The 23,176-nt window shown below is 41.4% G+C and overlaps 1 protein-coding gene across 4 annotated transcripts in view; it reads right to left on the minus strand.

The window, feature by feature from the left end:
* Nucleotides 1-23,176, minus strand: part of PXDNL (peroxidasin like) — a 420,511-nt gene that overhangs the window by 197,602 nt on the left and 199,733 nt on the right. For 3 of the 4 annotated variants that reach the window (XM_043601046.1, XM_043601048.1, XM_043601049.1), the window contains exon 3: nucleotides 14,780-14,851. The exons of the other annotated variant lie outside the window; for it this stretch is intronic. In XM_043601046.1, the coding sequence (XP_043456981.1) occupies nucleotides 14,780-14,851 (72 nt within the window). The remainder of the gene's footprint in view (nucleotides 1-14,779; nucleotides 14,852-23,176) is intronic. 4 annotated transcript variants of the gene reach the window in all.

The raw sequence follows: 23,176 nt of genomic DNA on the forward strand, positions 1-23,176 counted from the left end.
GTATCTCTGTCCTTTTAAAAAAAAAATTTGCCAGATAATTTAAGTTACTGAAAGTAAAGTTCTATTTATTAACATGTGCTAAGTATTCCAGAGATATCTGCGTTTGAAATTCAAGTCTGGCTTTCAATAACAAATTTATTTCAGTTCTACAACAACTAGGGCCAAGAGCTTAATCATCATTTTTCATCAACATTTATTCATTTTGGAAAGAAAGTAGAGCAAAACCTTGGACTGTGAGTAACTTGTTCTGCGAGTGTTCCACAAGACGAGCAAACATTTCTACTAAAGGAGCCATGTCTTGCAATACGAGTAGTACGTGACGCTGAACGTCACATGATCACGACTGAGCCAACGGTTCTTCTCGCTCACGCTCTCTCGCGCTCTCTCTCTCTCTCACCGCAGGATGGTGGGTGATCGTCTCCCATGCTCGGATGCTCGCTCCCAGGCCGCGGTGTTTGGCAGAAATCAGTGATTTTTCACAATGTTGGAAGGTGCCCACAATTGGCACTACTGTCTTTTTGTCACTTTAGCACCTGTGGACAGTCCCTGGCTTTTGCAGACAAGAGTAAGCTTAGGAATGCGTTGCTTCCTTCTAGGTCAGGCTGCCTGCAGATACAGACCCTTTCCTCTGCTGCCTTATTGCCAGTCACACTAAGTAGAGTATATGACAAGAGTTTATCGTTACTGTAGTCAACACCCATGCCAGTGTATACAATGGCCCTCTCACTAATAGTGAAAGTCGTCCTACACAATAACCCTCCTCTCACACCAGCCACGAAGGTTTCCAAAGGTAAGTGCAGGTTAATTTGTTCACTTTTCTTTTTTCTTTTTTCTTTTTTTAAATGTTTTTATGTATCTTTGAGACAGAGAGAGACAGAGCATGAGCAGGGGAGGAGCAGAGAGAGAGCGAGACACAGAACCCGAAGCAGGCTCCAGGCTCTGAGCCGTCGGCACAGAGCCCGACACGGGGCTTGAACTCACGCACTGTGAGATCATGACCTGAGCTGAAGTGAGACGCTTAACCGACTGAGTCACCCAGGCGCCCCCCTTTTTTTTTTTTAATGTTTTTCATTCATTTTTGAGAGAGAGAGAGAGAGAGAGAGAGAGAGAGAGAGAGAGAGAAGGCATGAGTGGGGGAGGGGCAGAGAGAGAGGGAGACACAGAATCCAAAGCAGGTTCCAGGCTCTGAGCTGTCACTACAGAGCCCCACATGGGGCTCGAACTCAAGAACCATGAGATCATGACCTGAGCCAAAGTAGGCTGCTTAACTGACTGAGCCACCCAGGCACCCCTATTTTTCTTTTGTATTTTGTATTTTCTTTATTATTTTGTATATTACAGGTTTTTAATCATTTTTATATGAATATTTCTAGGATGTAGAACAAATCTGAGTTTCCATTATTTCATTTGGGGAAATTCACTTTGATATACAAGTGTTTTGGATTACAAGCATGATTCCGCAACAGATTATGCTCACAAACCAAGGTCTTATTGTATTATACGTATTATAATACAGTATTATATGTATTATAATATCGCTAAAGACCAACTCCAAGCATACAATCGTCAGCTCAGAACCATTTTCACGGATCGTAAAAAATATTTTTAGGGGCACCTGGGTGGCTCAGTTGTTTAAGAAGCATCTGACTTGACGCTTACCTTAGGGCTTGTGAGTTCGAGCCCTGCGGTGGGCTCCTTGCTGACAGTGGGGAGCCTGCTTGGGATCCTCACTCTCCCTCTCTTTTTGCCCCTCCCCTGCTCTTGCACTCTTTCTCTCTCTCAAAATAAATAAGTACACATTTAAAAATATATATTTTTAGATAACACATATACAATAACATGGATGAACCTTGAAAACATCATATTAAGTGAAAGAAGCCAGACACAAAAGTATGAATATTGAATTATTCCATTTATATGAGGTACTTAGAATAGGCCAATTTATAGAGACATAAGTAGAATAGAGATTCGCAGGGCCTGAGAAGAGGGAAAAATGGGACGTAATTGTCTAACGGGTACAGAGTTTCTATTTGGGATGACGACAAAGTTCCGGAAATGGAAAATACTTATGGTTGCACAACATTGTGCATATGTGCATAATGCCACTGAATTGTACACTTAAAAACTATTAAAATGGTAAATTTTATGTTATATATATTTTGCCACAATAAAAACAAAGGAATTTTATCATATACTAGAGAGTTGTGATTATTAGCTATTTCTTCTTTTTGTTTGTTTTTTTTTTTTAAGTTTATTTATTTTGAGAGAGAGAGACAGACAGAGATAGAGAGAGACAGAGAGAGAGAGAATGAGTGGGGAAGGGGCAGAGAGCAAGAGAGAGAGAATTCTGTGCCTTCAGCACAGAGCCCAACACGGGGCCGAACCCACGAACCCTGAGAGCACGACCTGAGCCAAGATCAAGAGTTGGACACCTAACCAACTGAGCCACCCAGGCATCCCTTTCTTTTTGTTAAAAAAGAAAAAGAAAAACTAGAGGTGCCTGGGTGGCTCAGTAGGTTAAGCATCCGACTTTGGCTCAGGTCATGATCTCACAGTCTGTGAGTTCGAGCCCCACGTCGGGCTCAGTGCTGACGGCTCGGAGCCCGGAGCCTGCTTCGGATTCTGTGTCTCCCTCTCTCTCTGCCCCTCCCCCGTTCATGCTCTGTCTCTCTCTGTCTCAAAAATAAACAAAAACATTTTAAAAATTTTAAAAAAAGAGAGAAAACATACTAGCTCCTACTCCCACATATGGGATCTAATGGTAACCGACATTCAAATTTCCACATCAAGGGCACAGTGAGGAGAAAAGCTGTCCTGACATGTCCTGGTGGGCAAGGCCATGTCGTATCCAACACACCGTGAGGGCCTCATGCCTGAGGGAGAAGAAGGCAGGAGAAAGTGCTCTTGCACAGGCCACTGGGTCTCAGCATCCAGGCACCCTGGGTTGGGACTTGAGGCATAGACTGGGTCCTCCATGGAGATTCTGGAGGGACTCATAGCAATGGCAACATCCACCCTACTCCCAAACTTATTCCCTGGCCCACTGAAGCCAGATTTCCAGGAGCTCCAAACCATTGATTCTGGACAGGGCCAGGAAGTCCGCTGACGCAAGATAGCTGGGAGACCTGACTCCGCAGAAGCCCTGAACCTCTTCCCAGCAGAGATCCACAGGGGTCTGAGCAAACGAACGACGAATAACATAGCAGTCACTTTCTGGGTTTTCTTTTTGCTCAGTAGTTCCAGATGTGAAGCTGAACATCCAACAACCAGGACGTGTCAGTGAACGCAGGCAATAAAAACTCACGCTAATGAGGCAATGGGGAAGTCTGCCACAACAGAAAACTTCTGGGAAAGAACCACTCTACTCCAGCCAAACACCACAGAAAATCTGTGGCCCCGTCCCCACCCATGCCAGTGAGAGCCAAGCGAGGAGCTAGACCTCCATCCACCCTTGTGAGGCTCAAATGAGGCCCAACACCTCCATCAGGCCCATCAGGCCCCAAGAGTGAAAATAATGAAACCCACCCAAGTTGACAGTAGAGACCACCTGGGAAGTCTCTACCCCCCACCCCAAACCAGCAGTAAAGAGCTGTCCCTCGTGTGCCCCACTGGGGTGGCATCAGGCCCTGGTGTCTGGTGGACAGTCAGTAGTTTCACCACCATGAAGCAGTAACAAAGCCACCCCCTCTACTTGGTGTCAGTGCAGGCCATGTGGGGGGCGATAATGAAGCATGTACACTCCTCCCAGTGAGGAACACGTCAGCAGAGGTGCAGTGGAAAACCTCAACTCCCAACTCTGCCTAGAAGTAACAAGGAATCCCACTACCACAGGGATATCCATGGAGGCCAACTGGCGACCCTGAACTTCCATCCACTGGACAATGAAAAGGCACCTTCCTTCCCTAACAGAGCAGCAGTCAGCGAAAGCAGAGTAAATAAGATCCAGAGCCTCATAATGTAATACCCAAGAAGGTCCAGGTTTTAACCAGAAAGTACTCCCCATAATAAGAACCAGGAAGATATCAAACTGAGTGACAAAAACGTAATAAATAAATGCCGTTATGGGCTAAATCGTGCCCCACTCCCACTCCCGATTGAATATTAAATTTCAATACCTCAGAATGTGACTCTATTTGATTATAAGGCCTTTATAAGGAGGCAATTAAGATAAAATGAGGTCATTAGGGTGGGCCCTAATCCAATTTGACTGGCATGCTTACTTATAACAAGAGATTAGGACATGTGTGTGTATACGTATATGCATGGAGGAAAGACCACGGGAAGACAGACAGAAGACAGCCATCTACATGCCAAGGAGAGGGAACCTTAAAAGAAAGTAACGCTGCCAACCCCTTGATCTTGGACTTCTGACCTTCAGAACTCTGAGAAGATAAACTTCCCCTGTTTAAGCCACCAGTCTGTGGTTCTTTGTTACGGCAGCCTTAGCAAACTAACACAGATGCCAACGGCAAGACAACAGTGATTTTAGAATGCTGTGATATATGCCTTAGGAGTCATAAAAATGTTTCAGTACCTGATCACAAATAAGCTGGAAATAAAAAAATAAGGTTTCAACCAACAAATAGAAAATACAAAAAAAGACCCAAATAAAAACTTGAGAATATAAAAGTACATATAACTAAAATTGAAAAAAAAAAAAAAAAAAAACTGGGGTGCCTGGGTGGCTCAGTCGGTTAAGCATCCAACTTCGGCTCAGGTCATACCCTTGTAGTTCGTGAGTTTGAGCCCCACATTGGGCTCTGCACTGACAGCTCGGAGCCTGGAGCCTGCTTCAGATTCTGTGTGTTCCTCTCTCTCTGACCCTTCCCTGCTTACACACGCTCTCACTCTCTTTCAAGAATAAATATTTAAAAATTAAAAAATATATAATAACTACTTTCCCTTTTGAAGAACAGCTCTTGGCCTGCTACTGAGCCTTAAAAGAGACCGAATGTGGGGCGCCTGGGTGGCTCAGTCGGTTGAGCGTCCGACTTCAGCCAGGTCACGATCTCGCGGTCTGTGGGTTCGAGCCCCGCGTCGGGCTCTGTGCTGACAGCTCGGAGCCTGGAGCCTGTTTCGGATTCTGTGTCTCCCTCTCTCTCTGACCCTCCCCGTTCATGCTCTGTCTCTCTCTGTCTCAAAAATAAATAAACGTTAAAAAAAAATTAAAAAAAAAAAAGAGAGACCGAATGCTTATTCATGGGCCACCAAGTTACCATGTGATCTGAGCTGTCCATCACGAGCTGGGTGTCATCTGACCCACCAAGCCCTAAAGCTGGATGTGTACAGCAACACTCCACCCTCACATGGAGGTGACATATACACGATCAAGGCCAAGCAGGACCTAAAGCCAAAAACAAGTGACATAAAGAAGTGACCTAAATGCCCATGGTTCTTCTTCTTGCTCTACCACCTTCTGTCCCAGCCTGTAGCTGTGGCCTCATGGAGAGCTTCCTAAGACCAACTGGCAGAGAAAGAGGAGCCTCGGGCCTAGTTTACACGTGGTTCTGCCCGGGATGCAGGCACCACCCAGAAGTGCAGAGTCGCCACACTCTAGCCCCCTTCTGGGACATCCCTGAAGACGGTGGTGAAGGAAAACCCTGCCAGTGGGAAGAACTTGTCTCTCTTGGAAGGAGAGACAAGCCAGATATGCTAATACGTACCAATTCATGGGCTATGGCAAATCATCCGAGTGGATGGCCAGATGTTTGGAAGGAACGTGATTGGAAAATTGGGTGACAAAAGAAATTGGAAGAGATGAGTGACTATATCTTTCTACATGGCAAAACACATAAAAATATTTGCGTGCTATGTGGATGTCCAGCAAAGGATGACCTCAGCAGAGGAGGATTAAAGAATCAATTGGATAAAATGCCCCATTCTGTGGATACTAGCCAGCCTCTTTCCACAGCCTTTCCTTCCTGCCATTGCCCAATGGGCTCACGAACAAAGTGGCCACCGTGGCAGGGATGGAGCTTATGCGTGGCCTCGGAAACATGGGTTTTCACTCACCAAGGCAGGGAGAGGCAGCTATGCCTCCAAGTGGACACCTGCTACGTGGACCAGACCACTCCACTCAGTATATCAGGGCACTACCTGCCACATAGGGTTGGAAACATGTGTTACTCCCCCCTACGCCTACCACAGACACCTTGTTCCCCTCTCGTTCCCCTTTTATTCTTCACAAGGCATAGTATCCCCACATTTGTGTCCCTGATAAAGTAATTTACTCTGTGTCCATTTTTCTGGTCATAAAGGCATACAGGATTGTTTCATAGACTAGTGATATTGTATGCTGTTCATACACATAGTAGGTGATAACAAATAATAGATCTGTGAAGTGATCTCAGTACCAGAATCAGGAAACAGGAAGGAATCACAGGAAGCCACAACACCAGTATAATCCAGTAACTCAGAGACGACCTGAAGGCGTCTACCCAGGGAGCCATCAAATATAACACATCAGGTACTTCAGAGCACAGGGTTTGAAGAAGCTGAAGATGTAAGAGTGTATATGGTGCTCATTATATCTTACTTCATCCAAACAGCAATGGGGAGCCAATGAAGAACTGTGTGATTGAAACTTTTTTTTTTTTCGTTTTTTTTTTAAGGTCTATTCATTTCTCAGAGACAGAGAGACAGAGCGTGAGCAGGGGAGGGGCAGAGAGAAAGAGGGAGACACAGAATCTGAAACAGGCTCCAGGCTCTGAGCTGTCAGCGCAGAGCCCAATGTGGGGCTCGAACTCACGAACCACAAGGTCATGACCTGAGCTGAAGTTGGACACTTAACCGACTGAGCCACCCAGGTGCCCCGAAACTTTATTTTTTAAAAAGATAGCTGATTAATTGTCTTTCAGAGACACAGAAGAGGAAGACCTTGGACAGAGAAATGAGGTTTTCTCACAGTCAAGGTGTTGGGTAACAAGGATTAAATGTAAGTCGGCATGGTGGGCACGGATAGGGAGGGAAGATATGAGCAGCATTAAAGCAGAACCTACAGTACTTACAACTAATTAGATACGGTGGGAGAGGAACTGGGAGAAGGCCAGTATGATGCATGGATATTTAGTTCACATGACTTGATGAGTCTGTCACCATTTCCCAAAATAGGAAGCATGTTTGGAGGGAAAATAAGTAGCAAGTCTGAAGGGAGAAAGATAGTTAAGTTTAAATCATGTCGAGTGTGAAACTTCTATGGGACATGTCAGCGGAAATATTGAGATAGCAAGTGTGTGCGTGTAGATTTGAAAACATAAAACAATTGATGCTTGGAATAAATATTTGTGAGTCAGCAGCATCTGGATAACAACTGATAACCTTGGAAGCAGACGTGTTCAACCATAGTATGAAAAAGAACAGAGCCTTGGACAGAACTCTAGGTGAAGGAGTCTGAGACAAAACAGACAGAACAGTGAAGAGAAGACCAGGAACATGAAAGCTGTCATTAATACCAAAGAACTTTTCAAGAGGATGAGGGGTCGACAAAAGGAAACCACTAGACATAATTAAACATACTATACAATGGAATATTTTCAATATTTTCAACCGTGTTTAACAACACGAGTGGCGTTTGTCAGAGAACTTCTAATAGCGTAGTAGGAACAGAGGCTGGTTTGGAGTGAGTAGAAGCAAATACGGGGTAAGTAAGGGGAAACAGAGAGCTTGGCATACAAACCTCCCCTTGCCCATTATTTAGTCTTCACAAACTCACCAGCCTTATCTCTCATCCTGCTCTATTTGGGCCCTACAATCTCTAATCATTAAAGGACAGTTGCCATTTCCCAAACATTCCAGACCATGTCTTGCCTTTTCTCACACACCTTCCTTTCAAGATTAAGCTAAAGCATTTCTCCTTCCATCAAGTCTAACCTGTTTCCAGCCCTATGGCTGGACCTCTTCTCCCTTTGTGAACACAGTGCCCATCGTGTAAGTCTATCCTGGTGACTACATCAAGATATGCTTGATTGTTATTGCAACTTGAGCCTCACTCTTGGAAGCCCGATGTGAATGTGATAGATTACAGAAATGGCCACGGGTTTCTCTCCATGCCTGGAGCCACACCCTTGTGCCAGGTGATTCTGCTGATTTGCCCATCGAAAGGTAGAATCCATTTTTCCAATGCTTGAATTAGATTTTGGCCATGTGGTTTGAATTGGGAAATGGGACACTAGCAAACATGACACAAGAAAGGCATGACAAGTTCATCTCTGCTGGGACTAGGGATAAGATCATAGCTGGATATGGAAGCACAGTCTAGCTGGATAGAGGAAGAGAGACCACGTGGAGGAGAAAGGCATCCCAGTTGACACTGGGCAATTGCCAGATATGTGAGTAAAGCCATCCTACAGTTTCCAGCCTCAGCTGAGCCAGCCTAGATCAGAAGATCTGCTCAACCAACCCATAAGTCAATCATGAGAAACAGTAATTCTTTACTATTTTAAGTCACTAAGTTCTTGAGTACTTTGGTACACAGCAAAAGCTAACCGATACAATGAACAAGAAACTTCATGGAAATTTCATTCATTTTGTTAGATTGCCATTAATGCTCAGGGTGTATTAACAGAGTGGCCGGAAATGATGAGAGTTGTGTCCCTCAAGTTCACACTATTAAAGGTGGTAATCACTTGCCTGAGAACTCATTGCTTGTAAATTGCCCAATATTTCCACAAGAATATCTTTTTTTTCTACCGGTTGTAAAGGGAATGTGGTACACTCCAAGTAAATTCAGAGACTAGAGAGAGATGGGAAAGGCCAATGCTGATTATACAACTTCAAATGACATATTCAGCCAAAGATCTAAGAAGTTGGAGTCTGTGCAGAGGGGGTAGCATTCAGTCATAGAAGTTCATGAGGACAGTGATGCCAAGGACTGGACTAGAAGGAGAAAGAAGCTATAATTCAGAGAAGAAACTCTGGGAACCAAACCCAGAAACAAAATTATGGATTTGAATGTGGAATAAATTTCCTCTATAAATACTACCAAATAATGCTCAATATATCTCAAATATGAGCAGATAGGCAACAGCTCCTACTCTATGGATAAGTTTCTTAAAATTGTTCAATGCTCATCAGTAATGAGATTATTATCACTTTGTAGATGCCAGGATGTTTCTGAAAAGATAAAATTTTATTTTGGAGTTTATCATTAGATGCATTCTAACTTGGTTAAGAATCATGAATACCAGGGTTGCTGTTCATAACCATTGCTGGTCTGCTACACCAAATAAAAGGAACATTTTGCTCTCACTTTTTCAATGTATCTTAGGTCCAAAATTCAGCTAACCTTAAATGAACCAGTTTCCAAAGATATCCTCAAACAATCATGCTTTTTCTTGTGAATCTGAAAGCAAAATTCATCCTGAGATATTCAATTTGTTTTTGCCCAGGGGAATCAATGATACGTTTTGGACCAAAACACATTAGAATTTCAGAAGAGTTCAGAGATGCTTTTGTTTTAGGGAAAAATACGTGCTCTCCTTTGTGTTTGGCAGGGCAAAACTGCAACTCTGTGGTATATCTGGTCTAATAAAAATTAGTCTCCTGAATATACATGCACTATAACTACTTTATGTAATACAAACACTTGGAATCCTTGGGAAAAGGCTCAACGGAAATGACTGATAGATATACGTTATTGAAAAAGCTCACACGTTTAATGGTGTTATCTCCCTTTTCAAGAAATAATGAACTCAGCATAATTAAAAGTATTAATCAGTCAAATATCAAGCATTTATTGATCACCTTATATTCTCTTATTTAGTCGACAAATATTTCATAAGCACTCACTCTGTTCTAGAGGCTGGGATATTTGGTATATAAGAGGATTATGGCCACTTGCCTTCACAGAATCCAGTGAGAAGTCAGAAAATAAGTATAAAAATGAGGGGGAAACATTAACAGTTATGGTATACCTGATAAATGAAATAAACAGGGCACTCTGATAGAGAAAAAAGGAGGAGAGGGTCAATTGACCTAGAGTGAGTCCTAGGGAGATGACATTAAAGCTGAGACAAGACAGGGGCCCCTGGGTGGCTCAGTCGGTTGAGCGTCCGACTTCAGCTCAGGTCACGATCTCACGGTTTGTGAGTTCGAGCCCCACGTCAGGCTCTGTGCTGATGGCTCGGAGCCTGGAGCCTGCTTCCGATTCTGTGTCTCCCTCTCTCTCTGCCCCTCCCCTGCTCATGCTCTGTCTCTCTCTGTCTCAAAAATAAATAAAACATTAAAACAAACTTAAAAAAAAAATACCAAGCAGCTCAAGAACAGGGGTGCTGGGGGCACCTGAGGGGCTCAGTCGGTTAAGCATCTGACTCTTGATTTTGGCTCAAGACCGTGATCTCACAGTTCATGAGTTCAACCCCTACATCGGGCTCTGTGCTGGCAGCGCAGAGCCTGCTTGAGATTCTCTCTTTTTCTCCCTCTCTCTCTGCCCCTCCCTGGCTCATGCTGTCTCTGTCTCTCTGAGAATAAATAAATACAAACGTAAAGAATAAGGGTGCTATTTACCCTTATTCTGAAAAGAGAGAAACAGACGTGTGCTAGCATAGAATTGTTTCCTAAGCTTTGTATCAACTGGAGAGAAATACAGGCGAGACCCTGAGTCTCAACTGTGTGGCCATGGAGACCTCAACACACAGACACACAGGGAGAGAAGGGGAAATAAACACCAAGTATAATTAAACGTCAAATTACACAGTATATCCTCTGAATGATCGAGCTGAAGACTCAGGGAATGGGGGCGCCTGGGTGGCTCAGTCGGTTAAGCATCCGACTTTGGCTCAGGTCATGATCTCACGATTCGTGAGTTCGAGCCCTGCATCCGGCTCTGTGCTGACTGCTCAGAGCCTGGAGCCTGTTTCAGATTCTGTGTCTCCCTCTCTCTCTGACCCTCCCCCGCTCATGCTCTGTCTCTCTCTATCTCAAAAGTAAATAAACGTTCAAAAATATATATATTAAAAAAAAAATACTCAGGGAATGGAGTCGAAAATAAAACCTAGGTGTGTGGAGGAGTGGGAATGTGTAAGGAAAGGATAAGTAGGAAAGGGGCCACGGAAGGCTCCCGGGGCAGTGGCAAGAGAACCGGAGTATTCGTGGCACGGACCGAGCCAAGAACGCGGATCTCCTGTGAGAACAGCAGACGTTGCCTCTCATCTGCCATAAAGTCACCAAATGAATCTACAACCACATTCCCTCTCCAGCTCCGCAGCCCCACTGCAGACCTACATCCGGGCTGTCCTCATGCACGGCACTTCAGGCGACCTTGGCGTACCTTCCCACCACTGAGGCTCTGCCTCAAGTGAACCTGCCCGTTCTCCCAGACTGGCCTCTCTCAAACCGCAGAACCAGTCACACCCGTCCCCTAGAACTCTCCCCACGTCTCCCCGTCAACAATACAACACAGTCTAGATTCCCGTCAAAGGTCTTTCCGGTCTGACCCCTTGGCTCCCAGTTAGCTCATTCCGTCCTTCCTCCTGCACCCACTGCGCCAACCAACACGTGCCATCTTAAAGTCAACACGGTCCTTGTGAATGCTGTTTGCATGTTATTTTCCTCAACATTGTGATTAAGTATTCTGGCAAAAGTGGGCAAGACAACAAAACTACAGTCTTAGAGCTGATGCCATAATGGCAATATCGACAATTCTTAGCTTCGGTCGATGATTCAGTAATTCCTAAGCGCCTCCTTATTTGAAGTCCAACCTGCCCATCACACTGGGAAGCAGAATTGGTCTTCCCCTGCTCTGGCACCGTCTTACATGTGCCCATATTACAAAACCTATTGTCCTATAAGTACGTGTGTCTTTATCCCCCAAACACATATATAGGTATTACTCATGCCTTTTCATCTTTATACACTAGCACCCGGGTTCCTTCCCCACTACCTACCCCAACATCTCCACAGACCACCGAATTAACAAACGCCGCCATTTTTCATAGTGTTTGTCAATCCTCTCTCCAAAGAGCTCAGGTACGCTCCCAGAATCTTCGATGGATCAGCTCACAGAATGACAGCAGACGGCCAGCGTAACCTTACGGTATTATTGACACAAAGTGGCAAAGTTGAGCCATCTTCAACAGCCTCAGACCCGACATTTTCTTCTAAACCTTACAATTCCATTTTCTTCTTATCCAGACAGGTGTGGTCTGCATCAAATTGATCTTGGAGCCCTATACAATCCCTACGAACTTCTCCGATTTGACAGGTAATCCTTACTTGGCAATGTTAGTGAAAACATGGAAAGATTTACTTCATTAGCCACATGAATCTGTTCACAACCTACTGCATAACGAAACTTTTATAAATTATCTCCTTTCCCAAACACACATCTTGCAGAAGATTTTTACCTTTCATTTAATGACTTGTATCTGGGTGCACCTGGGTGGCTCAGTCAAGTAAGCATCTGACTCTTGGTTTCAGGCTCGGGTCATGATCTCACGGTTCGTGAGTTCGAGCCCCGCGTCGGGGTCTATGCTGACAGCTCGGAGCCTGGAGCCTCTCCCTCCGCCCCCTCCCCTGTTTTCTCTCTCTCTTTCTCTGTCAAAAAACAACAAACATTAAAAAAAAACAAAACTATTTCAATGAGTAGTGTCCGAACTGGCCAGATAATTGATTGGACGTTTTGTGACATGCTTCCCTCGCACAGAGCAGATACTTGCACTTGGACATGTCATCGATCCAAGCCACAGCAATGTTGAAGGTTCATTTTATCCAAAATTAATTTCTTCCTAACAACTGTCATTTCACTAGATTCTTTCACTAAGTATTGCACTAGTGATGAAGTTTCTTCTAAGGCATTATTTACGGTATTATGAAGTTTTCATGTTTTTTATTAATTTGCTTGTTTTACTGTAGGGTGATCCTGTTTACATACCAGTGAGTAAAGAATTACAGAACCACAGGCCTGGAATGAAACACGAGGGGGTAAAGCTCCTTCACTTACAAGGACTGGCCACTCACGCCACCAGTCTAGAAGCTTGAAGGGTCCTTAGTAAGGTTTCCCACATGGAGATCAAAACGGACACGCTAGGCCTGTCAGCAATTAGGACAGCAAATAGAATGGACTGATTCTAAGAAGGAACCAGCAATTTAGGACTGAATGATTGAAAAAAAAAAAAAAAAGCTGGGGCACCCGGGTGGCTCAGTCAGTTAGGCATCCAACTCTTGACTTCAGCTGCGGCCACGATCTCACGGTTCATGTGTTCGAGCCCTGCATCACACTCTGCACTGACAGTGTGGGGCCAGCTTGGGATCCTCTTCTCTCTCTCCCTTGCTTTCTGCCCCTCCCCCATTGGTGCTCGCTCGCTCTCTCTCTCTCTCTCTCTCTCTCTCTCTCAAAATAAATAAATAAACTTAAAAAAAAAAAGAAAAAAAAAGCTGGTCGAAGCCTTGCCTGTTAGGCTGGGTATCTCAGCTGAACACAAAAGGCTGTAAGACTCCAGAGCTGATGTGTAGATATGAAATCTCGGGCTTCAGGAAGTTTCTGTGATCACTGCTGAAATGAAAAGGGAGCTAAAGAGGTAGGATAGCATATTCCCTTCTAGAAAGCAACCAACTTTTTTTTTTTTTATTTTTTTTTTTATTTTTTTTTTCAACGTTTATTTATTTTTGGGACAGAGAGAGACAGAGCATGAGCGGGGGAGGGGCAGAGAGAGAGGGAGACACAGAATCGGAAACAGGCTCCAGGCTCTGAGCCATCAGCCCAGAGCCTGACGCGGGGTTCGAACTCCCGGACCGCGAGATCGTGACCTGGCTGAAGTCGGACGCTTAACCGACTGCGCCACCCAGGCACCCCATGCAACCAACTTTTTATACAAAGTGCTTATAAGTGAATCCACAAAAGGACATACTTGCGTAAAAATGTTAGTTATGTCTTTAAGATTCTTCAAAAAGAGGGGCGCCTGGGTGGCGCAGTCGGTTAAGCGTCCGACTTCAGCCAGGTCACGATCTCGCGGTCGGGGAGTTCGAGCCCCGCGTCAGGCTCTGGGCTGATGGCTCAGAGCCTGGAGCCTGTTCCCGATTCTGTGTCTCCCTCTCTCTCTGCCCCTCCCCCGCTCATGCTCTGTCTCTCTCTGTCCCAAAAATAAATAAACATTGAAAAAAAAAATTAAGATTCTTCAAAAAGAAAGTGTGGGCACTCACTCCTCATTTAAACAAATGTCCTTCTAGTTCCTTCCTTCAGTCTTCCAGGTAAGCATGCCAGTCAGGATCTCCCAACTTTCAACTTACCGGCATGGTTTCTGAGTCAACATAGGGACTCGTTTGAAACAGCTTTATTCTCCTTTCCTTGTGATAAACAAAAGGTTTATCTGTGTATAATTGTCAACGGTTGTATCTGTGAGCTAATTTTTCCAAAAATTGGTTCTCATCCAGGTTCATTAAATTTCCTAACTGTCAAGTGTTCACTGGCTTCAGAAGGTCTTGGATGGCTGAGTTGTTGATATAAAAAGCTTCTCTAGGATCTATGCAATTTTTGTAAGTATTGATTAATTAGATTTGAATGTGAAAGTTGGACAAACTGTTTTGTTTTTATTTTTCGGCAAGTTAGAATTTTTGTGGCAGGGATGGGAGGGAATAAAAATGTGCACAAATACTCAACTGTGTTCAGATGAATAATCTGCTGAAAGCAACAACTGACTTCACTTAGAAATGTTCAAATGTGTTTTGTGTAAAGGTTGACAGTGGTTTTCAAGAAGATGAAGAATTACTTCGCTTAAAGCAAACAAAAAGGCCAAAAATAATCTATCAACACTGTAAGTTATTGTTGATGTTTCTTGCAACTTACAGATAAAGTAAATTTTCAAGTCCTTCAAAAGCATTTCTGGAAATCTGTCTGATTTGGTTGTTGTTCAGGAGACTGAAAAAACAAAAACAAACAAAGATCCCAAAATGAGAAACAGACTCTGCAAATATTATAATAGTTCTACTAGAAATAGTTGCTTTACATAGTAGAAAAACATTTACTGACATGTTCATTAACTTTACACATTTATAATTTTCTACTCAACAAAGCCTATGTTCAAATAGTAGTTTGTCATAAAAGCCTTCAAAAGTAATTTCTATTTATTAAATTACCCAAAAATACCCCTAAAGGAGGACTATAAACCCTGGGAGAAAAGGAAAATTATCAACAAAGTCACAATGACAGAGGAATATGTTTCTAAATAAACAGATGGAGAGTTATATACACTCAGGCTTAAGCACTTTACTTGGAAAAATAAATATCACAGCTCTTGGCCCACAGTGGACTCTCATTATGTATTTGTTGAACTGTCAAACTGAGAGTCAATTACACCATAGGAAGTGAGGTTCTTATTATAGGACTATCAAATGGTCCAAAAATGACTTCTAAAAAATCCAGGGAGAAAAATAACAGGTGGCAAAAGTAAATTGGATTTCAACAGGAAAATCAGTTACAGAAAATCACCTCTCAGCCACTTTGAACACTTTGGAAAAGCAGTCGAGCAAATAAAAATTACAGATTGCTTTTCCTGCTAAATACACTTTAAATTTCTTTCAGATTTAAATTATGATGGCATGTCTAAATGTACAGGGAATGTCTACTAATTGGATTGGCACACATTTTTCTGAATATCATATAGCATTTAAATACTCCAAAGCTTCTAGTATCTACTGTCAGAGTAAAATGTCAAAGGATTCACTTTGAGTGTATTATAAAAATACTTGTTTCGTGCATTTTTTTTTGTATGACTTATTAGGAAAACAGTGTTTTGACCAATGGAGCAGGTGATGGTTTTAGTCATCATACACACGGAGACATCCCAGAGACCCCAAACACGACTGTTTCTAACCTACTCACCCCATGACACACAACTAAAGGTTCAGCCACACAGTTCCCCAAACAGCATTTGAAGCCACGATCCAATGCCCCACCTATGGTACCAAAGACACTCCTCGCCACTTCTGCCTAGCGTTCTGGCCACCAGGGAGGCAGAACAATCGGTCTACAGCATGCATTAGAGTTGATGTCATACAGAGATAATGTCCATTTTTATGGATAATTCTGAGCTTCAGTCAATGATCTAATCAACTTTATAGTCTACCATGTGTTCAAGAAATGTTTAAGCTGGCTAAAAGCAACACAGATAGTTGATATCTAGGTAATAGCAGTCACAAACATTGTCCTGAGAAAATTTGTCATTTACTGTCTCTGCATGTTCTTAATCTAATGTATAAAATCCATTACTATACTTCCTTTAGAATCCCCAAACTGCCATTGTACATCTATTTTTACTTGAAGAATGACTATTCTGTCCCCACATTCTATTAAACACATGCAACAACACATGTAGAAAAAAGTATACGTACGTATGCACACATGCATAGATATATTTACATACATGTGTTTATATGCATATGTGTGCACATAGATGCATATTTGAATATGTGTACGTGCACATGCATGTGTGGCTGTATATGTAGTCTGTGCACCTTCTATGTGATAGGTTTGTCTGTGTGCTACATGGTATGTGTGTGTAGAGAGTCTCAATCTCCTCTGAAACACAGAATATAGGAAACTGACTAGCTTCTTAATTCTCCCCAGTGCCTAGTGCCTAGGAAAGAGTTGATCCACTTAATACAAAGGATGCCTTTAGTCATTAGTGCTTTTCAATACCACAACTGAAAAAGGAAAAAATACTACTTATCCTCATTCATCTTTCTTCAGTACATAAAAAGTGCTCAAAGCCTATATTCTGCATATTCTTATGCAGTTATCTAAATTTTGTTAAAAATAAAAAACATTCAATTTCTACAATTGCACTGAAGTTGTTTTTATTTCTTTAATGTTGCAATTCAATATGAGCGTTAATAATCTAAAGTATGCGATCAAGCAATTTAACTCATAGGTTTTCTTAGAAATGTTTTTATTGCTGACAGGAAACAAATCCATTAAAGTGGTTCACAGTTGAATGTGTTTTCCAATCATAAGTACATATAACTTGTTAAGGTTTATTCAAAGCAGTATGTTTTTCATCAAAATACCTTTGTTGTAATTTTAACGGATGGAACGTATTCCTAACAATGTTCTGGTTAAATGATTATAGTCATTGTCATATATATTATTTTTTTTAATTTTTCATAAAGGAGGTGTACTCAAAATTTATGAGTAATTCTATGGACATTCAGGACATAAAACAATATCTAACATCCTTTCACAAAAAAATCAATGCATGCTTTAGAAAATGCGTGGCTATATTCTATATCCTAATATTGCCTATTTTGCCAGGGAGGGGGAAAAAGAGAAGCAAACAACACCCCCAAGAAAAATGTTACACTTTTATTGAGGAAATAAAATAATTCCTGAAAACAGGACGTCTGCAATCCTGATGATCAGGACCTTGTGGGGAGAAAAACCAGCAACAGACTGACGGGCTGGTTTTATTAACCTTATCGTTCATTGTTGAAATGGTCTCCCACACACATACTCGGACATTTTGATGTGGAAATGGGATTTGGAGCTGATGGCCAAGAAAGAATTCTTGAGCCCTGTTTGGTACAAAAAGGTGGCCTTATTCAAGCATAGGTGTAGGACCCATGGGCAGAAAGAGCTGCACTGGGGTTGTGGTGGGTGAATGATGATATACTTTCAAGCTGGGAGGCGGTTAGGGATACCTCCCAGAGAAAGGTCACTCTGCCTGTTTCAAGGACTTGTCAATGGGCTGTAAGTAGTAAGGAAATTTAATTTTTTCTTTTGCCTTTGTTTCCCACGTCACACTTGATAGACAAACGCACACTGTGTGGGCGGGAATGTTTTGTTAAAAAGCAATTCGTAACTATTGGAAAGATAAAGGATTTTGCATAGTTATGTATCCATCAACGTGGGGAGAAGCATAATTGAGCTTTCTCCTGTGTCAAATGAAATTTCCATTCAAGGTAATGCCAAGAATTACTCTGAGAGTGAATCATTATACCTACATTTAAGTACAAATAAAATAGGGGTTTTTTGGTAAGTGGCAATAACGTTAATCTGTTTCAGCTTTATAATTATGTTTACTTTTCATTTGGACACTCTCCAGAAATATGGTTCTGCTACCCTTAACACGGCAGGATTACCCTTAACACTTCATTTCTGTGCTCCCTGAAGTAAATAGTCTGACACTTTCAATGACTGTAACCCATGATTCCGTAGTTTACCAAGAGATTCTTGACCCAAATTAGTAATGACTATCTTTTGAAAATTTGCCACCACTAATACCACTAAAAATACTTGCATTATTATAAGCTCCATATAAATCATTTGCAGTTCAAATAGTTAAAAAAAAAAAAGGCTAGGGGTAGGGGAGGAAAGGAAGAAAAAACTAGGCAGATTTAAAGAACACACTTCTACCATTGGATGTATCAGCTCCTCAAGCATATTTCTCAAAGGAAAAGGTAGATTCACATGTGGAATCTCTCTGTGAGTGACAAATTCTTTCACAGATCCAAGGGATAAACTGTCCTCTCTATCTTTTGAAATTTTAAGCCTTCAAATCTAAATGTTCTGAAGTAAAAGAAAGATATAGATATTTTGAAAGTGCATACTGATGGTCATTTGATTCCTTTTCTATAACGTAAATACATAGATCCTTTCTGTATTTCCACTTGGTTCTTTGTTGTTATTAATTTGCTAAGAACTCTTTGCATGTAAAAAATTTAAATTTTTGCTTATAACATGTCAGGAACAGTATTTCAAGATTATAGTTTGTACTTTCAGCTCTCTATTATTTACATCATACAGATTTATATGATTTATATTTATATTATAAATATATATTTATATTATTTATATCATAAGATTTAAAATGTTTCAAATTTTTATGTAATGAAATTTGTTAGTCATTTCTTTCATAGCTTTGGGATTCTGTGTCATGCTTAGGCTTCTCTGACTCTAAAATTGCATTAAAAGCTTATTTTTCCTTAAGCTATTGTGGTTTTATTTTGATGCTTAAATATCTGACTTATCTGTAATTAATTTTTTATTTTTTTCCAAATTCCTTATGTATTGTCATTATTATTGACCTACATAGTCATATTTCCTCTGTGATTTGCAATGTTAATATAATCATATACATATCTTTGACATGAGCTGGGTCTATTTCTAGACACATTAGGATAGAAATATTTCAAATGTTGTGTTCTGTTTTGTTTCCTACATAGGGTAGTTCCTACCCCTCTTCTTTTTAAAATAGTAATTTTAATGGTTATTTGTAGAGCCACCCCCCCCACCCATCACCCACCCCAGCATACTTTATGAACATTCTTCAAATTAAAAAAAGAAAAATCCCCTGGATACTTTAATTAGCATTTAAATGTTACCATATTGATTTTACCTCTCTAAGAATGTGATCTGTCTTTCCACTTATCTAAACTATCTAAAAGAGGTATTCTCCTGTCAGTTAATTGTGGGTGTTTCCATTATACAATCATATCTTATGTTGACCATGATACTCTTGTCGTCTTTCCATAATGATAACTCCTGTCTCTCCTCTCTCTGACCCAATGTCATGGAATACCACCTCTTAGTGATATAAATAATGGTACCAAAGAACATTTTAGTCTTTCACTGTAAAGAATTATGCCAGTTATAGACTAGAGATTCTAGAAGGGAGAAGAAAATTAAAAAAGAATTCACCAGTCAAGTGTAAACAAGGAAACAGGACACTGACAAAATACTGCCAATTGTGCTCATATATTGTCTCACCACAAATAATTATTACAAGCAGTAACTAAAAATGTGACATTTTTAGACCTAGACCAAAACTAAAGAAAGGGTGCATTTTTAGTAATATAGCAGACAGAGCAGAACGACTTTAAGAAATGTCTTACAAAATTACAGTAAAATAAGTATATTATCCAATCTGTAAAATCCATTATTAATATTGAAAAATTTGTCTATGCACTTAGATTTCTAAAAAGTTTTAGGCCTTAACGTTAGTGTAAGACATTAATGTTAAGCTTTTTTGAACATTCTAAATCTAAATAATTGGAATGCGCATGCATTTAGTGCATATTATACATACAGACAGACAATAGCTATTGTGTCCTCTTCCAACATACAGAGCTAATGTCTATTCCTCTGAGCTCACACAGCACTAGGAACATGTGATCTTCATGTCACCTATATTAGAACTATAATGCTACATAAATAATCTGTGCTAATTATAGAAAAAGTAGACAACACAGACACATACAAAGAAAGTTAAAAACAAACAAAAAGACACTACTCAGAAATAATTGCTAACTATAGTAAATCTCTCCCCAACTTTAGATAGAAGAATTTAGTGTTTGTAAATTCCCCAAGGTCTCTCTCTCTGCCCCTCCCCCACTCGCATTCTGTCTCTCTCTGTCTCAAAAATAAATAAACGTTAAAAAAAAGTCTCATTTTGAATGTCTCTTTGTGTTGACTCTCACAACAGTGAAACTGATTAAATGTGAGTCTGTTTCTCATCACAGCATATTTTTAATGAAGTGAACACGTGCCTATCAGAGATTGACAGCTAGCAACGCGATCACTCATATCGATCACTCATATTCCAGCGGGGCTGTGAAACAGACGAAGCTTCACCCTCACGGTTCTTGCTAGCTCAATAAAAAAGACAAAACACGATAAATCTTCAGGGGTGAGCACCTGCCACATTAGAAACAATACTCTCTAACTATAGGGTATTTAAACCAAACTTTCAAAGGCAGAGTTTTCAGGGACATGAAATTAGCCTTAAACATCTACAGCAGGTTGGGGCGCCTGGGTGGCTCAGTTGGTGAAGCGTCTGACCTCGGCTTAGGTCATGATCTCATGGGTCGTGAGTTCGAGCCCTGCATCGGGTGCTGCGCTGACAAGCTCAGAGCCTGGAGCCTGCTTCGGATTCTGTGTCTCCCTCTCTCTCTGCCCCTAACCCACTCGAATTCTGTCTCTGTCTCTCTCAAAAATAAATAAACATTAAAAATTTAAAAAAAAAAAAAAACCCAAACATCTACAGCAGGATGCCCAATTGAAACACGATGTGAGCAACAAAGGCAAGTGACATATAGAATTTCTAATTTTCTAGTAGCTACATTTTTAAAAAAGTAAAAAGAGGGGTGTCTGGGTGGCTCAGTTGGTTGAGCCTCCAACTTTGGCTCAGGTCATGATCTCACAGCTCATGAGTCAGAGCCCCGCATCAGGCTCTGTGCGGATAGCTCAGAGCCAGGAGCCTGCTTCGGATTCTGTGTCTCCCTCTCTCTCTGCCCCTAACCCACTTGCATTCTGTCTCTGTCTCTCTTTTAGACTCTTTTAGTCTCTTTTAGACTCTTATTTTCAGATGTTTTGCCACCCAAACATGTTTCATACTTAAAGTACATCTCATTTTGGATGAGCCACGTATCAAGCCACATAGATGGCTCCCTCCATAGGCTACTGCATTGAAAGGCACGGTTACTTTTCTCACATTTCCCACAACCTCCCAAAAACCTCTTTTCTTTTAATGTTTATTTATTTTTGAAAGAGAGAGGCACAGAGCGTGAGTGGGGAAGGGGCAGAGAGAGGGAGACACAGAATCCGAAGCAGGCTCCAGGCTCTGAGCTGTCAGCAAAGAGCCCGACACGGGGCTCTCAGATCCATGAACCATGAGATCATGACCTGAGCCAAAGTCAGACACTTACCCGACTGAGCCACCCAGGTCCCCCCCAAAACCTTTAGTAACTAAAAAGTGCCTTGTATCCCAGAAAGAACTTGCCTCTCCGCCTCATACAATTTTCTAAAGCTTATGTGCTTGGGATATTTTCCTTCTGATAAGCTAATATGCTTAGATATATTGTGAAATACAGTTTGACCCATATATTTAGGCACTTTAGAGACAAATATTTTATTAAATGTCAAGCTCCAACATCCCACAGGCCATTCGGTATAGTGGTAGACCCGAGAAGTGAAAGCAGCTGGAAGAACTTTCCTATGCCCTCAGATGACAGTCCAAGGCATTCCAGCCACGGAACACTGCAGGCCATCTTTGAGAGTTAATTTGCACTAATAGTCGTAATTAATATCTCATTTTCTTTGTCAACCTCAGGAAGCTGCAATCCCTAATGGTCATAACAAAGGTGATATGAAGTCCACTTATTTTTGGCTGTTGGGCTGCTCATTATCACCATGACTCTCAACCAATTCTCTACCCTTACAACAAGTAATCAATGGTGGCTTGTTGAAAGTATTGGGAAGCCACTATACTATCAGGAGAAATGTCTCCCCTACCCACCGATACTGCTCAGCACAATAAGAAAGCAGATGGATGCTGTGACCACTTTCATTGACCTCTGGGCTTCCTTTTTAATCATTATGCCACAAAGAATTAATAAGGTGAAGAAAAAGAGAAAATAAATTTAATTTAGTGAGGCAAAAGGAAAGATTTCTTTCATTTCCTGCTTTGAACCTTATTTTCAGTGAGTCTTGAATGTAGAAATACTCAAATTGATGAGATCGTCTCTCAAATCACTTAACCCAGACCCCCAGCCCTCTGCCAATTCTACGAAGATTAACCCGAAAACTCTCAAGATTCCATTGTGTTAGCTATGACTTCTTATAAAGTCATTTCTAAAGCTTTTATGACTCTCTAAGGATGAATGGCCGCTTTAAAAGAGAGACTCTAGGGCACTGCAAGAAGCACTATTTAATAAAAATATTATGTGTTCTAATCTTCAATAAATCTTTTGAGTGCTGAGTATTTTGGAGTTTGAATTTGTCCATCTGTAAAATTTTTTTAAATAAATCATCATAATAACACTGAGCGGGATACCCCACAATTGACTTGGGATTGAAATAAGATAATAATATATATGGAAATAGAAAATGAGAGGGACGTCGGATTGGTTATTTATAGAGTGTGAGGATGACAGTAGAGACAGGGTGGTAAAGAATGACCTGGAAATGAAGGCTTCTCTTTGGAAAGACACCTCAGGAAATCCAATGGAATATAGTGTTCCCAAGACTGGGGTCTTCAACGTTAGCTGTGTTGATAATTGAAGCTGGATAACTCTGTGTTGGGAGATGTGATGTCCTGTGGATTACAGGATGGTTAGTAGCACCCCTGGGCTCTATCCTCTAGATGCTGGAGCATCCCCTCTGCCAGTTGCAACAAATATACCCTGTGGAAAGAAACCATGCTCAGCTAAGACTCACTGTCTGAGTCTGAGGCCTCAAGAAGGATCCCAG

Source organism: Prionailurus bengalensis, chromosome F2, assembly GCF_016509475.1.
Source record: "Prionailurus bengalensis isolate Pbe53 chromosome F2, Fcat_Pben_1.1_paternal_pri, whole genome shotgun sequence".
NCBI classification, from domain to species: domain Eukaryota; kingdom Metazoa; phylum Chordata; class Mammalia; order Carnivora; family Felidae; genus Prionailurus; species Prionailurus bengalensis.